General features: G+C 38.9%; 1 protein-coding gene across 2 annotated transcripts in view; it reads right to left on the reverse strand.

Moving 5' to 3' along the window:
* LOC139478983 (glycosyltransferase family 92 protein F55C10.4-like) overlaps positions 1 to 16,901 on the reverse strand; it is an 86,435-nt gene extending 69,534 nt beyond the window's left edge. Inside the window, exons 1-2 of one of the 2 annotated variants that reach the window (XM_071261705.1) lie at positions 16,717 to 16,901; positions 7,961 to 8,443 (exon numbers count right to left, since the gene is read on the reverse strand). In XM_071261705.1, coding sequence (XP_071117806.1) covers positions 7,961 to 8,364 — 404 coding nt within the window. In that variant the 5' untranslated portion in view covers positions 8,365 to 8,443; positions 16,717 to 16,901. Of the gene's footprint in view, positions 1 to 7,960; positions 8,444 to 12,950; positions 13,010 to 16,716 lie in introns of those variants that run through there. The other variant, XM_071261706.1, reaches the window with a different exon arrangement.
* Between the last annotated feature and the right edge of the window lie 255 nt (positions 16,902 to 17,156).

The following is a 17,156-nucleotide window of genomic DNA, read 5'->3' on the forward strand; positions in this document are numbered from 1 at the left end:
TATTTCGGTTAACGATTGCTCTTTTACAGGTTAGCTAGATCAGCGACGCTTACACACAGCTCCACTTTCTGGTTTTCAAGCGATTTACTCCGAATTACTTAATTATGGTGCACTTTTTTGTTTGGTGATTGTTCATTCATGTCATGTGTTTTTATTGCATCAATTATATGATCGCCGATAATGAAGTAATTAGCCAATAACACTTTGGCCCGTCTTGGCCCGGCCCGACTTTTAGGCAATGCCCTGTACATGTATATTTTTTGTGGATACATGTATTACATATTTTCGTTGAAATATGGATATATTAAGCACAAAGACACAAAAAGTTTATGAAATAGAATTGGTGCCTTGATATATATATTCAACGAGAACGAATCTTGTATTTTCTCCGTTTTCATCGTTTAATGGGTCATTCATTAAAAGTATGTTGTGAGGCGATATTAAAGGAGCCGCTCAATTTACACAGTGTCGTCCGTTTCGCGTGAACTACCACCCTACCCTGTCAGTAAGAGTTATGTAATCGGTACACAAATATATTTGGTGCGATGTCAGTGTGGTAGGAGTTTGAATTACGTCCGCCACTGGCCACAAAAAATCCTCAAAGTAGAGTAACAATCAACAAGGTCAATGCCGTACTAATAACCTAGTGACTTACGTAGCAACGGCTGTCAATCTGTCTGCTACAGCTACCATACCATCATCCCTGTCACAACTGGCGTATTAACGGCTTATTCGAAATATTAATTGTAGAAACGTCGTTAACAGACTAAAGTACGTCGTATTCAGTCCTCAACTGGATGTTACCTTCCTTATATCATCTAACTGCACTGTTTGTGAAAATATGTACTAGACATAAGATTTAAAGACTAATAAAATCAATTGTAAGACCGCATAGACCATAAAACCGAATAAAATATGTTTTGGTATCATCTCTTGTGTATTAGATGATGGTAATGACCTGAAATGTTATAACGTTAGATTAAGAAGGAGAAACACTGAAGTGTTTTACAATACTTGGAAACATGAGCAATAAGATGTAGCAGCATAAACATGCATGGAATAGGGAAAATGGTGCCAACAAATTGAAAAGGATTTTAATACAAAATTATTGAACTAAATAACTTGCCTGAACAGAAGGGGTACCCAAACTTGTTTGTCCGTTATTCGTGTGTTGTAGACTGTCGAATGGGTACACATATCTATTGCCAGTTTTAGTACACATACACTTTCTCTTTTTGTGTTGATATGATTTATATTTTCGTACATGATATGATTTCATTTTTATCTTTGGCTACTATGTTTACATATGTTCGAGTAGCTGTCTGTCAATCATAAATTGACATTGTTCTGCCTCGCTATTGCATCTCTTGACTACAGGGGATCTACAGCATATAGGGGATCTAACTGCAATTCTTGTTTTAACCAAGCCCGGGTTTAACATTCCAGTAACTGGATTCAGGTTGATTGCAAGATATGCATACCTCGTCATAGTGATTGTTGTGAATTCCTCAAAGTTTTGTTTGTTTGTTAGTTGTATAACGCCGCACTTAGCAATATTTCAGCTGTATGACGGCGGTCTGTAAATAATCGAGTCTGGACCAGACAATCCAGTGATTGACATCATGTGCATCGATCCACGAAATTGGGATACGATGACATGCATCAACCAAGTCAGCGAGCCTGACCACCCGATCCCGGTAGTCGCCTCTTACGGCAAGCGCTGTCGCCCTTTTACGCCAAGAATGGGTCGTTGAAGATCTTCACGGGTCCATTAGACTAACATATACAGTAGTAGTCTCTGAAATGAACATATCGTACATAAAAAAAACCAGTTGTTCAGTTATCTTAATAAAAATATAATAAAAGGAGCCCAGTGACTCTCTTCATACTGCAGTGATCTAGACTTGCCAAACATTATAGACTTGCATGGGCTGTATTTGATATATATTTCTATCAGGGTCTGTAAGACAGACTAAGGGTCCATTGACGCAGGGATTTGTGTAAAGTCATTCAGACAGCATACAATGCCAACTCAAAAATTATACTCAGTTTCTCCGCAAAGTAATTTAGTACGGTACTTAGGGTACATGTGAGATTATACTCAGGTTAAGGAGATGTTTAATCTATATAACGTGTTATCATTCTACCTAACAATGTATTTAATGAAATGAATGCAAAACAAACTCAACGGCTAAAAGGTTTAATTGAAAAAAATACCCCTGATCTTGCCTAATAAAACAACTGCAACCCGACACAGATTAAACGCAACTTACAAACACAATCATAATCTGGTTAATCTGTATCACTCAACGAGTAGCTTACTCTGCCCACAGTATGACAGTATTGGGCAGCTCAGTAATTAGGAGGTAAAACCAGGCAGGTACGATGGTCACACTTGACTGGTCTGACTGATGATTAGGTCGTCTGTCAATTGGGAGTGAACCATAGCAAGTAGTATCTGCGAAACTGTTTGCTCCTTTTATGGGACCGATTAGTTTTATGACCATGGGCCTCGGCACAAGCGTGGTGTTGGAAGACAAGTTATACATGTACATCCGATATGGTGACTGTTTTTCGCTATTCATATTCTAAATACATTCATAATACCACAACATTTTAGTTCTCCTTGATTGAAACTTTACAATCACTTCAATATGTACAATAGATTGAACGAGAACAAATGATATGTTGCAGATTATTAAATCATTGTCTCTATTATCAGCCGCTACGTTTGCATTGTACAAAGAAATATTTTGTCTGTCCTTTTGCAGATTTAGCCTTAGGATGTGCTCATTCGAATTAGGAACGAAAATAATTGCTTATCATGAGTATATATGATACAGTTAAAAGTTACTTGTACACTGTAGACGTATTCACTTTAAAGTCGTATACGACCTTCGCGAGCGAGTTGAATGATCCAGGTTAATTGGAACGAAGTCTAGAAAGGGTTATAAAGTTTTGTATTTGGTAATGTGTAGGTTTGTTAAATATGATTTTTTTAATTCCTTTTATTTCAGTATGTAAAAATATAATTATGCGCTTAAAAACAGAGCTGACTTGATGGGAGATATGGCGTTAGCCACCTGAGATTGTCTTTTGGACACGGTTTAACCTTACTGTGTCCTCACCCTGGTTGTTGTTGTCGTTGTTGTAAGGGATTAAGAGCAGCGTCTCATTGCATTTTCTTGTTACAGTCTGTATCACTAAAGTGGACATGTGCAGGTGAACTCTGTTCAATTAGTATATGAAATGCCCCAAAATGTGAACTCCAGACAGTAATAACCTGAGAGTAAATCCACGTGCGTCTGCCTTTCCCCTCGTTCACCTTCGAAATCCTTGATTATTATATCATGCCAGAGTTCTGAAATTCAGTGACAATGGTTCTGAACGGTAGAATCTGATGGACGTATTGTGCAGAACCTGTTTGACACTGTGGGTTCCAAGACCACTAACACTCTGAGCTGAAAAAAATTTGGTCCTAACCGCCCCAACATCTACAAGTTTGTAAGCTTGTAGACATCATTAAGAAGAAATTAACAGTCCCATGGTGAGATCTTTCTCAAAATTCAGGCCGGTGGCAGGCTGCCAACAAAGAGAAGAAAATATCGCAACACCGACACAAGTGTGCTTAGTCAAACAAAGAACTTACGACCGGCAGAAAACAACTCCAGTTGAGTATGCCGATGCTGTATCTCAACCGTGTTGGCCTGAAAATTTAAACATGCTAATTAAATCCATAATCGAAAAAATATTTTTAATAGAAACCGTATCTTAATTTGTTCTTGCACTGTATCATATCGTGTATTTCATCTGTATATGTGTAATGTGTACATGTATAAATGACTACACTTATACCGCATATTCTGCAACAGACTATAATTAATCACCTTATTATTGTCTCTCCATTTACCATGACCGACTGCACTAATACCCTTTTAACAGTGGACACCGATTTCAGTATACATGTAGGCTTTTTGTTCAAAAAGGAATATGCAGGAAATTATATGGAACAATTAACTGTGTACTAATTACATGTTTGAATGTTATCAGATTTGCGTTGTGAGATACAGTGACGTAAGCATCTTCTACAATTAACAATACATGTATATAATAAAATACAAAACTCTCTGCCGGATTTTTTTGTGGAAATCATTCGATCAAGTAAAAATGACTGCGTGACATCAACTATTTATACCCGATAAAAGAAACTGCCTTATTTTAGGAACAGTGCTATAACAGGACATTTGAAATTTTTAACAAGCAGATACATTAGAGACAGTGACTAGACTACATGTACGTAATCCGTATCAATCAAAGGTGTAAAAAAACACTGAAAATCATATCTGTCGGAGACCTACCAAATTACCAAGTTTTATCATTACTATATTTATTACAATGCCAATACTTTATTGACACATTTTTCAGAGGAGAGGGCATACACACAAGTATATTACTTCCGTGTGTGAATGCAGGTTGTACTTGGCATCTCAGTTCTCAGTTTCATACCGGTTGTATATCTGTATTTGTATATGGAACCATGCGTACAGCATGACAATTACTTGTTAGTCGTCAGTCTACAACACACATAACACCGTCAAACAATTTTGGGCACCGCTTTTGCAAGTTATTTAGTACAATAATGTTTTATTAAAATCTATTTCATTTGTTTTCACCATTGTCCCTATTGGCAGTCGTTGTTACGTGCGTCACTAGGTAATTAGTACGGCATTGACCTTGTTGATTGTTACTCTACTTTGAGGATTTCTGTGGCCAGTGGCGGACGTAATTCAAACTCCTTCCACACTGACATCGCATCAAATATATTTGTGTACCGATTACATAACTCTTATGGACAGGGTGGGGTGGTAGTTCACCGGACGACACTGTGTATATTGGGCGGCTCCTTTGATATCTCCTCCAAACATACGTTTATTAAATGACCCCATTAAACGATGATACACATCTTGATGAATATATCAAGGCACTAATTCATCTTTCATAAACATTTCTTTGTGCTTAATATATCCACATATCAACGAACATTTGTAAAACATGTATCCACAAACAAAATAAACATTTTCAGGCTAGGTGTTTGCCCACAGCAACACCTGCATAACTGTTTATTCACGCGTGTTGTGGTAGATTGTAATTGACCGACAGCAGGTATTGTAGAATCACTTGTAAATAACGCCGACACTGTAATTAGATACAACGTCCTAATGAGAATATAAGAATCATCATAAAAAAATGTTCTGAACTGTTACCATTTTCATACCCAAAGTGACAATGCAGTTAAAAGGTGCTTTAGTGTCACAATATTCACTCACGTTTTCCTCAAACGTTTTGAAACATAATTCCCACTGGTCAGTTCGACACCGCATGTAATTAAATAATTATTTCGAGATTTCGTTAGAATGTAAGATATTCAGCCAAACGTTATGCAATAAAAGACGAATAGGTTTTTTTATTAAAATACGCGCACACGTACCTGTATATTGCATACCTAGTGTCACGTAATTGCCCAGTGTGATGTATCAACCGGGCATAAAATGATAAATGAAATAGAAACTAACTAAACGTTTGAGCAAAGGTAAATATCCTCGCCCATGGGCCAATCTTTCTCGTCCAGAGCGAAATATTTCACTAACGCCGTAAAATAGTTAAAATTTGTTAAATTATGTGACATGAAACTTCTAAGAACACCTTTATGTATATGCGACACTAAAACATGAGTTTTGAGCAAAGGGAAATATTCTCGCCCATGGGCCAAACCTTTTCTCGCCCATGGGCTAAATATTTCAATAACGCTATAAAATAGCTGAATTAAGTAAAATTGAGTTACATTATGTGCCATGAAAATGGTAAGAACACCCGCATGTATTTGCGAAACAAAAACATAAGTTTTGAGTAAAGGAAAATATTCTCGCCCATGGGCCAAACCTTTTTCTCGCCCATGGGCGAAATATTTCAATATCGCTATAAAATCGTTGAATTAAGTTAAAATGAGTTTAATTTTGTTACATTTTGTGTCATGATACTTGAATAAATACATTTAATGTATAATTTGCGAAACAAAAACATGAGTTTTGAGTAAAGGAACATATTCTCGCCCATGGGCCTGCCCATGGGCGACATAGTGTAAATATTAAGTTTTTAAACATTTTTTTTTCATTTTTTCTTCCTTGGTTTGTTCCCATGAAAACAGCATGTTTAATTTTGTAAATAACTTTGACCGATACTGAGCAAAGACCGTAGAGTTTCTGGACTTTTGGGTTTCCAGAATTAAAATGGGACGTGTTAAACATATCCACACGATGCGTAGACTTACTGTAACTTGTTAATATCGTGATCTGTTTAACTTAATTGTGTTTTTGTTTTGCGCATTTTATATATTTGTAGTGTTTCCGAATAACTTGTTTATACCATAAAGCGTATTTCTACTAATGTATTTCTGTATGCCTCGTTTATATCATAAAACGGTAGGCATTCCACGCTAATCCATCGAAGTGGCGCTTGCGGTACCAACAGCAGAATTCCTCGACTCATGAGTTCGGCTTTCCCGGATCTACTTTTCCAGTGTTACATGCCCAGCCAATAACCCCAACTCGTATGCACGGCTACAGTCGCCACTGCCGCACTGCCACTGCTCAGCCCCGCCCACCGTTATTTCGACCGATTTTTTTTTATCCACTAAGTAAATTTTTATTATACTTGTCAATTACTTGCTGGACTCTGTCACAGTAAACTCGTGACCAGTGACCTACTTTACCTCAGATACGAACTAAAAGTAAGAACTGACGGTCTGATCCCATTTGTTAGATACGTACACCAGTTGCCACATGGTATGAAAAGGGAAAACCTACGACCACGGGTATAGGGATTACAAACCTAGAAACATAACCAGGTCGAATCTGGTATTCGGACCCATCGTCATACGTTCCTGGCACCCTAAAGGGACGCAACTCACACCTATCCCCTGAAGATAGTCTGGACAGTCTGTTTACTTTATTTGAAGTGTTTAGGTGACGTGAAATGGGATTTAACGACGTGTCCAAGATGATCACTCTTATATAGTGACGTGCAGGCACACTGAAATACCATGCCGCAGCTTAACATGAACACCCCTCTCAGACACAGTATACTGACTCTGAACCGACCAGTCCTTGTTTGAGACCCTTAGTGCCTAGCGCGCAGTATCACAACCTGTACCATTTTATAACGTTTTTTGGTATGATCCCGACCTTCCACTCTCCGGGAGGACGTTCTACCACCACGGGGGCAGTCTTGAAGTGTTTAATCTCATGATATGATACATGCCCGTTTACAAGGTACATCTGAGCAGGTTACATAATATGCACGGTAGGATAGTGTACAAATTCTGTGATATGACCTGTCAAAGATAGGCGTCTCTCTTACGTGCTCAAGGTGATTGGTATTTTTCAATCCGTCACTTTAATGACTCGTGTGCATAATATGGATAGGAACATGCTTTGTTGGTTTGTTGTTTAACGCCGCACTCGGCAATATTCCACCTATATGACGATACAGATAATACAGAGACTGACATCATGAGCAATCGATCCGCGCAATTGGGATACGACGACTCACCAAGTCAGCGAGCCTGACCTCCCGATCCCGTTAGTTGCCTCTTACGACAAGCATGGGTTGCTGAAGACCTACTCTACTCCGGAATGTTTACGGGTCAGGAACATACACACTGTTTGCTCAATATAGTGTTAATGTATAGTTTTACCGAACAGTCGAGTGATATTTAAAAAAGGAGGAGTTATTGTATCACTTTAAACAATTGCAATTATTTAATTGTCTGATCGAATTCACCCTGGTCAAATGTTAAATCTCGAAGTAAGCTGCAGATCAATCACGCCTTCGGCTGGGGCTTTGAAGCCGACATTGAATGGAAACAGTTACGTTGTCTAGCTGATCATTGGGGATTACTTACGCGCTTCTCCACTGTGGTGGTTCGTATATGTAGTGGAGACGACCTTTGGTTGTTTCATGGTCCCCTTGTTGGTTTTGAAGGACGCATTTGAAAACTGTGGATATGTTCCTGGGAGTCAACACAACAACCTTCACGACAGCGTCCTCGTCCCTGTCATCGTAGTAGGCAGCGTAGACAAATGTCTTGTTGTCATCCACCTTCTGAAATCCTTCATAGCGTGGTTGATGCGCTCGGTAAGGTTTTCTCAAATAGCTTTGTTTAAAATTTGCATAGATTGTCGTGGATGACAGTTCTTTAAAATACGGCTGAACAAAAGCGTATCTATTACCTAGAGCGACCAATATAATGATAATGAAGGTGATTATCTCCAAAGCAATAACCATTTTATGCAAAAGTGTAGCCATTTTGAAAGCTAAAAAATACTCTCCTGCTAAAGTTTAAACCCGGGTATTTCTGTTTCTGTATTCAGCATTCGCCTGTTACCTGAAAAATAGATTGAATACAATAAGCAAGATGCAAGACAAACAAAACCAATAAAGAATTTAAACATACTGTTCAATGAATGAGCCAGAGGTAGTTATTTAAATTCTGAATTACACACGATAGCAAATCATTCTCTTGTGTTTAAGAATACATATTATTGCACAAACTGAATTTTATGATTTCAACTGAGTCTAAGATTTTCAATAGAAGTTATTGTTATATAAATTGGATATGTTATACATTTGAGAAAAGACATTATATATACTTCATTCTATATTGCATTGTGAGGTCGGGTATGTCATCGTTATTTGATGCACTAGATTCTAAATGCTTTGGACAATACTCCCCAAAATAGTTTTGCAGATTTCCAAAATTATATTCCCCTTGTCCTTGTAAAAAAAATACGTAAAAGGTTATTTGCCACAAACGGGCATCTATAGAAGCTCCTAACAGCCGTGGTTAATAATATATTTATCGCTTTCCATTGCTGTACTATCGCGTTCCCTTGCAATAATTTGGATAAGACATAGACGCCCCTTCAAGATGAAGAGTGTTACTTCTAAGGACACGGCGATATTGTGAGTACTATCTTTGTATCCATGTTCTATTTTCAGAAATATTCCGAAATTCAATAACAACGCATAAAGTTCTAGGAATTGGAAAACCATTTGTCCAGTTTTCGGCGCCATCTGGCAACGAGAAGGACAGGACATGCTGTCCCTACATCTGTGCAATGATTCGCATCGTTTCCATATTGTTTGTGGAAAAAGTGCGAGTGTGAATAGGTCTGATTATTAAATTCGGCATAATTGAACAGCATAATGCAGAAGAAAATGTCACATTATATATGCTCGTGAATATCATACATATTTCAGTCTTGTCAATCATGTAGATTGTGAGTAGACGTGTAGCTACACAGATCTTTGGCATCTGCAAAATTATTAACTTGTTTTATGAATGTTTAATATTTTATAAATTTAATATCAATTTAGAGCTTTGTACATGTTTTTGTCAAGGCAATACAGACAGTCCCTCAATTATGTTCTCCTTTCATTCACGTTTGTTTTGTACTGGTTGCGGGAAGAGCCCTTCACTAACATGTGAGGAAAGCAGATTGGTACCAAAAGTCGAACGAGCCGTTAATCAAAATATTCCTCATTATTTTGAAAAGAATATCATTTCATAACTGTCATTTTTGTAAGTGAAAATATAGAGATAAAGGAATAACTGTCCCGTTTGTGTACACATGTTCTGGTATAAGCTTTGTCATCGAGCAACTATATTGTCCTATTTACATCATTACTATTGAATGAATAACACCACCATGAACATATTGCAGTGAACATATTTTTGTCCATCATAGTTTATATCTTTTCATTTGATATATATTTGAATTCATATGAATAATTAAGCGAAGAAGAATACAATTTATCATCTAAAACTGGCTCCCACAGGAGATATCGCTTGGGTGAGATCAAGCGATATCTATACTGTAGATATCGCTGCAATGAAATTGCATCACAATGCTTTGCAGACCATTTTGACGTCAATGGTTACCATGACGTCACAATCAAATGACATGCTCATGGCTCTGCTACTGAAGCTGTTAGCAGTACTTTTTACACTTTAAGACACAGCTTATTACTTTCTACAAACTCAAAAAGTTGGAAGAATGATTTTGGATGATAAATAAATTACTCGTTGATAAAAGTGGAAAAAAATTCCCGGGAAGCCTCGGAGTTTTCCCACTTTTATCAACTCGTGTTGATATATTTGATATCAAAAGACACTCGGGTGAGATTTTCTATATATCCTTCAGTTTCTGGACTGAACATCACTGCTCATCACTTGTCCCAGCAGGTTCCTTTGACGCGCCGTTTGGCTTGTGATTATGTGTAACTCACTGATTACTATACATTGACACGAAGCTGATTATGTTAGTTCCATGGCAATACTATTCATATAACGCCATATCCAAGGAAAACGTCACATTCAGTTGTCACCTGGGTACTTTTAATATCCCCAAAGTTGTGTAGAATACTATATAAGGACCGGCTCCGTGGTCTTGTGGTTGAGAGTCCACCCGGAGAGCGGAAGGTCCGGGTTCGATCCCCGGCCGCGTCATACCAAAAGACGTTAAGAGGTGGTACTTGTTGTTACCATGTCTGGCGCTCGGGGCTATAACAAGGAATGGTCGGCTCGGAGTATACTGTGTCTGAGTGGAGTATTCATGTTAAAACGCGGCATGGTATCTCAGTGTGCCTGCACGTCGCTATATAAGTGTAATCATCTTGGACACGTCGTTAGCACTATAAATCGGCATCAGTCCGGACTAGTACACACCCACACGCACACCCCCCTCCTCCCCCGCACACACACACACACACACACACACACACACACACACACACACACACACACACACACACACACACACACACACACACACACACACACACACACGCGACGCGACGTTATGGCTTGAATCACTGAATCATGTATGACTGCACATTAGCCTACTGTCGGAATACAGGCACTCCTTTTATGATCAGTGTGTGAGGGCGTGCCTGCGTGCCTGCGCGTGGGCGTGTGGTGCGCGCATATGTTATAACAGATAACACCATGATATAGAATATGATGTATTGATTTGCAAGTTCTGATGATGTTATCGGCGGGTTCACAAGTCAGGTGATGTAAGGAGGAATAAAGAGGAGCATCGTCAAGATGTGATCCCCAGTACCCTCAGTCGACTTGAGAAACAATACATCCTGTTCAGCAACCATCTCCTACCTCACTTCACTAGCTTGTAGTCACTCTAGTTTGATAACGGGGTAAGAATCCACATCACCATATGCAATAAACCAGAAGCTGTCATCCATAAAGTTTTGCGTTTTGTTAAGATGTGATCCCACTCATAATGCTCACACCTACACATACTCCCTAACTCAGAGGATGTAACAAGACATATATTTTCGTCAGTAATACAATTGCCAGATGACGCACTTTCAGTTATAATCTGACTGGTGATGCTGAGTGAGTGAGTGAGTGAGTGAGTGAGTGAGTGAGTTTTAGCAATATTCCAGCAATATCACGGAGGGGGATACCAGGAATGGGTTTCACACATTGTACCCATGTGGGAAATCGAACCCGGGTCTTCGGCCTGACGAGCGAACGCTTTAACCACTAGGCTATCCACAGCTCCTGATGCGGAGGGTCGACATTTGGCAGATAGTCAGCAATGAGGATAACTTAATAACTAGAATTTCGAATGATAGTGCGCAACAACATATATTGTATGCTATTTTGGTGGATATTCCCTGTCTTTGTCGTTTGTTTTGTTGAATATTCTGTTGCCATGTTATGGATGTTGAGATTAATATCGAGCATACAGAACTGTAGTTATATTAATACAGCATTTATTATTCAAAATATGAACATAAGTGTTTACAAAAATGTATCGTTTTACATAAAAGCAAAAATATTTAAGTGACTCATAATGTGCTGCAATCATAACACTGCACTGCTGGGATGACTAGTTAGTCTCTAACATTGGAGCAGCTTGGAATTCACTCTTGTTAGAACATACAGTCAACATATTATTTATCTTTCTTATTCCATTGGGGTATTCCACTTTATATTTCCCCTATTTTCATATGTAAATTCTGTCTCCAATGTCCAGCTACCCATCTGCAGTTACACGCAATACAGTTTTGCGTTTTCTATTGTGGGGTTTGCATAAACAGTTTTACTGAAAAACCAAGAAAGTCTTAATCATGGAAATTCCTCCAACAATTTGTATTCAGTCCCTAATAGAATGGAGACATGGTTCACATCACATCGGAACATATACCTGTTCCCACCTTCGTCGACACTGAGCCTAAGTTGTTCTAACAGTTTGTTTTGTACCGCATCGCATCACAGAATATAAAGCTTTAGAAAGCTCCATTCATCCCCTCCTTAGAATTTGTTTTGGCGGAAAAGAATGTCCCTGAAGACATATCGATGAATTTGTTCAACGACCAGAAGCCCTGACCTCTATCATACCCCACCAGAAGACGACCCGTGAAGATCCGGGGTACAATAGGTCTTCAGCAACCCATGCTTGCCGTAAAAGGCGACTATAATTGTCGTAAGAAGCGACTAACGGGATCGGGTGGTCAGGCTCGCCAACCTGGTTGATGCATGTCATCGTATCCCAATTACGTGGATATATGCTAATATTGTGTTGGATTGCCTTGACCAGACTCGATTATTTACTGGTAACACTTTGCAGTGAGACTATTCTGATATGACACCAGTATATATTGGTGTAGATTGCGTCTTGTTTAAGCGAGAGCTTCCAAAAGTAAATTAGGACTTCTACCACAAAAGGAATATAGAAAAAGTTTTGAAAAAAGCGAGAAAAGGGAAAAAGTGTACTACTTCGGTGAACATTGATTTAATTTGTTATAAAGGATAAGTATGTGATCTTTCATATCTCAGATTACAATTGTTTTTGAAAACTCACCCTACCGCTTCCACGTCAACTTGATACATCGTCTACAGCTTTGGCTGAGTTAAGGTTTAGTAAACGGAAGCTGACAAATATTAATAACACCTCTATAGACGTATTGTGCAATCTGTGCGGCAGTACATGCATTGGGGAGTTTACACTTATTACTTAGACGTGGCGACTTATGAGACAGACCCACAACCAATTAAAACCTTTATAGTTTATACCAATAATATTGAAAGAGGAGGCCCAGAGATTGATATATGCATAACATGTGCACAAGGCACAACATATTCATTGCTGTCAACTCTACGTGAGACATTATCCCTTTGTACTTGTTCGTCTGTATATTCCCGATACACAACGGTGGACTTATTTCTGTGAACGTCAAAGCTAAATCTGATACCAAGCCTTTAGTGAAAGGTCGAGCTCGATCAACCATGCTCCCTACCTCACCTAATCTAGAACACGCAGCAGCAACAACAACCAGTCGATGAAATAGAAGTGTTTTCACATAACCAAGAGATCAAACGGGTTGAGGCCGCTCAGGTAAACCTATTGTGTGTTGAAATTTGATGTCCCATTGTACGAGGGCTGGTAAAAAAGTACTTGCCATCACGAAGTGAACTAGTCAATGTATGACATTGTTTGAGTAGGTCATTGCATTTTTTCATGAAATTCATGACCTCATGTTACAAGTGTATTGGGATAAGTGCTCTAGCCATTCCACTGTTACACGTTGGGCAGCTGGGAGGACAAACCTTGATGATGACGTCGACCCAAGGTCTGGACGTCCCTCAACTTCCATCAATGAAGATTCAATTAAATAATAGAAAAACTTATACTATAATATATACATACATGCGTCCCCTGAAGGAAATAAAGATAATTCATTCATTCATTCATTCATTCATTCATTCATTCATTCATTCATTCATTCATTCCCCAAGAAATGCATGACCACATGTCACAAGTGTATGGAGATTAGTGCTCTAGCCATTCCACTGTTGAACGTTGGGCAGCTATGTTTAAGGCTGGGAGGACATTCACGGCAACTTTGAGGTCAACATTGTCCTCATAGCGCTTTCCACGTTGGTGTTCTTTCAGTTTTGTAAACAGGTGGAAATCACTTAGTGCCAGGTCTGGCGAGTATGGAGGGTGAGGAAGCTCTTCGAACCAACATTGTCGCACAGCAGCCTTTGCAAGTCGAGAGCTGTGAGAAGAGGCATTGTCATTAAGTAGTAGAACTCCAGTAGTCAGCATTCCGCGCCACTATTCATTGATAGAATCTCTCAGGCGATGAAGCAAAATCAGCATAGTAGGCACTGGTAATCGTCTTTCTAAGTAATCACAAGGATCACACCCTTTGCATCCAAGAATACAGTGGCCATAACTTTCTTCACCTGATCATGAAGGCTTGAAGTTCTTTGGTGCCGAAAAAGTGGAATGCTGCCGAACATTCAACAGTGGAATAGCTAGGACACTTTTCCTTGTACGCTTGTGACATGCGGTCACGAATGTTCCGGGGAGTATTGGTTTCTAAAGTAAAAAACTTAATGACTGTTAAGTACTCGTTCGTTTCCATGTTTGTGTCCATTTAGACCCCTATCACGTTTAACTGGCTGTCACTAATATACAAACAGACCAAATGCACTTGCAATGAACTACTCAAACAATGCCATATATTTATTACTTCCCTTTGTTATGGCCCATAGTTGAAAGTTAGTCAAGCATATAACATTTTTGTTATGGCCCAAAGTTGAAAGTTAGTCAAGCATATAACATTTTTTAACCATTTCTCGTATTTCTTAATAGTGTGCCTCTTATCTATTTAAAATCTAAAGGCGTCAGATTAAAGACTGGTAGTTTTCAATGTCCTATCAAATCTACAGTCGCACGTTTCCATGTTTAGATACTCTCCCCCCCCCCCAGTAATATTTCCAGTTTAAACACAATGAGATTATTTCCGAGTTGAAAGGAAGTTCCAGCTACATGTTTACATCCACGAGATGGAGCCAAGGTGGAACTCACAATATCACCAAGCCTTGTCGCTGCCCGGTAAGTGAGACACATCACTGTATTCTACACTGTTGGTAACTGAAATTAACTGTCCGGGCCCGAAACCGAAGTTCCGGATAAAAGAAGCATATTATGTAGTATTTATTTCATTTCACATAAATTGTCCAGTAGGCGATTGTTCCAGTTAATTGGGTCCGGAAAAGCGGAGTTACACTGTATACAATTTCCCAGTTACCCTAGAACAGATTATCGTCTGCTTCCATCAGTCTTCCTGGGAAACAGATTTAACGTTTGAACCTTGAAGGTTGAAAAAGGTTTTCCCATAACATCCATTTACTGCTTCTACTTTTACCAAACCTACCACTTAACCCACGTGGGCCAGGTATCGAGGAACAGATTGTCTAACGTGATCGACATCTGACAAGCCGCTACACTAGCCATTCTAACTTCTGCCCTTGCATAACGATAACAGGCGCTCTTGCTTCCGAATAGGTTATTATGTACTAAGATAAGTGCATTGTTCATTTTCAACTTGAATACATCTATGGTGTACTCTTTTACTTTTTCACCAGACATCAGAGAAAAGGGAGCGCTGTATCTGAACATTTTGATATTGATATCATCTCCATTCACAAAGTGACATCCAAAATTAAACACATCTTCGTACAATGGACCCACAACCGTTAAGGTTTTACTACCCTCTATAAATCTACCTCTATTCACAAGTCTAGCGTTTCCACCTGATACAAAGTCGGTGGATCATGTCAGCGTCCGTAACACTAGTAGACCATTGGCTACTTAGGTCCACCGTGCATGCCCCCCCACCCACCCACCCCCCCCACCCCCCCCCCCACACACACACACACTTCCTACAATGACATCATAATTATGTTAACATTGAAAATATAGGGATGCACTTCCTGTTTTCATCACATTTGTGGAGTCACCCTCAAAATCGCGATTTTGCAACCTGCGTCGAGCGTCATTTTTGTACTGCAAGAAAAAGGTCAATAAATGTCTTTAAAACTGTCCACTTTCCATGTGTAATAAATCAAAATAAAGCTGAAGTTATTCCGGTTACAATTATGTTATTTCATTTAAATATAATGACATGTATAGTGGTTATTAAACTTTTACTTAGTAGAACACACATATGCAAATTCGCTCCATGCAGATCGCTCAAACTTTCCATGATTTTCTGTTTTATGGAAAAAAATACAAGGTAATCACAAAGACAAGTACAGGCAATAATCTAGTGAATATAACTTTATCTTGAAAAAATATCATTTGAATAAACATGATAATTGGACACATGAAAATTCAAACTATACATGGTACAATCCATAGAATTACCATTTACATTATAGATTTATATTCACTTAGAATAGCTTTTATTTAGCTTTATAGAATATCTAGAAATACATATTGGTCAAACAAATTAAATCTAAATTTTAAAAAGAGTCTAGTGTCTTAGTAGAACAACTGAGACGTTAGCTGACTTGTCTTAGCATCTTCTCCATAGTTCAGTAGAGTTTGTATCATACTCTTTGCAGGGGTAGACCATATTACTCAAACCCACCAGCTGTCCTTGCAAATACACAGCCACTTGAGACCAGAGAGATTGCATGAACGGTTGACTGAAGCCACAAGTTCGTCTGTAGTCTGTGCATATTTTTGTGACGGATGCCACCGGTGTGAGTCAAAGATGTGTTCAGTAGGCGGAAAAAAGGTCATTCGCTGAAAGCAAAGCCATCGTACTCACCTACAAGTAGGCTGTGTCAGGACGAAGGGTACTCCTCATACTAGCAACACATTGCTACACAACGACATTATTCACACTGACCATGTGCCTTATTTTGTTTCCTCACATAGAATATTACTATCCTTTCGTTTCTCCTCGTGTTTTAGTGAACGAAATCAACCATTTGTAAAGTCGTCCGTCTGGTATTCAACTTGAGTTGTGTCACGTGACTCAGTCTGGCCAGTCGCTGTGTCATTTAGAAACCTTTGAGTCAGTATGAGACGGTCTATCACGGTTGTCAGTGCGTAAAGTTTTTTACAACCCCGGAGTGTCTGCATCTTTTGTTGAAAGAAGGAAGGCAAGGGAGGGTGTAGATTGTTAGAATAGAGGATTCTAGTTTCAACTGACAATTGAAGTAAGTTTAATTTCATCCAACTTTGAATTGGCAAGTGAACTCAAAT

This window comes from Haliotis cracherodii, unplaced genomic scaffold (assembly GCF_022045235.1).
Source record: "Haliotis cracherodii isolate W230 unplaced genomic scaffold, xgHalCrac1.p SCAF_4, whole genome shotgun sequence".
In the NCBI taxonomy this organism is placed as follows: Eukaryota; Metazoa; Mollusca; class Gastropoda; order Lepetellida; family Haliotidae; genus Haliotis; species Haliotis cracherodii.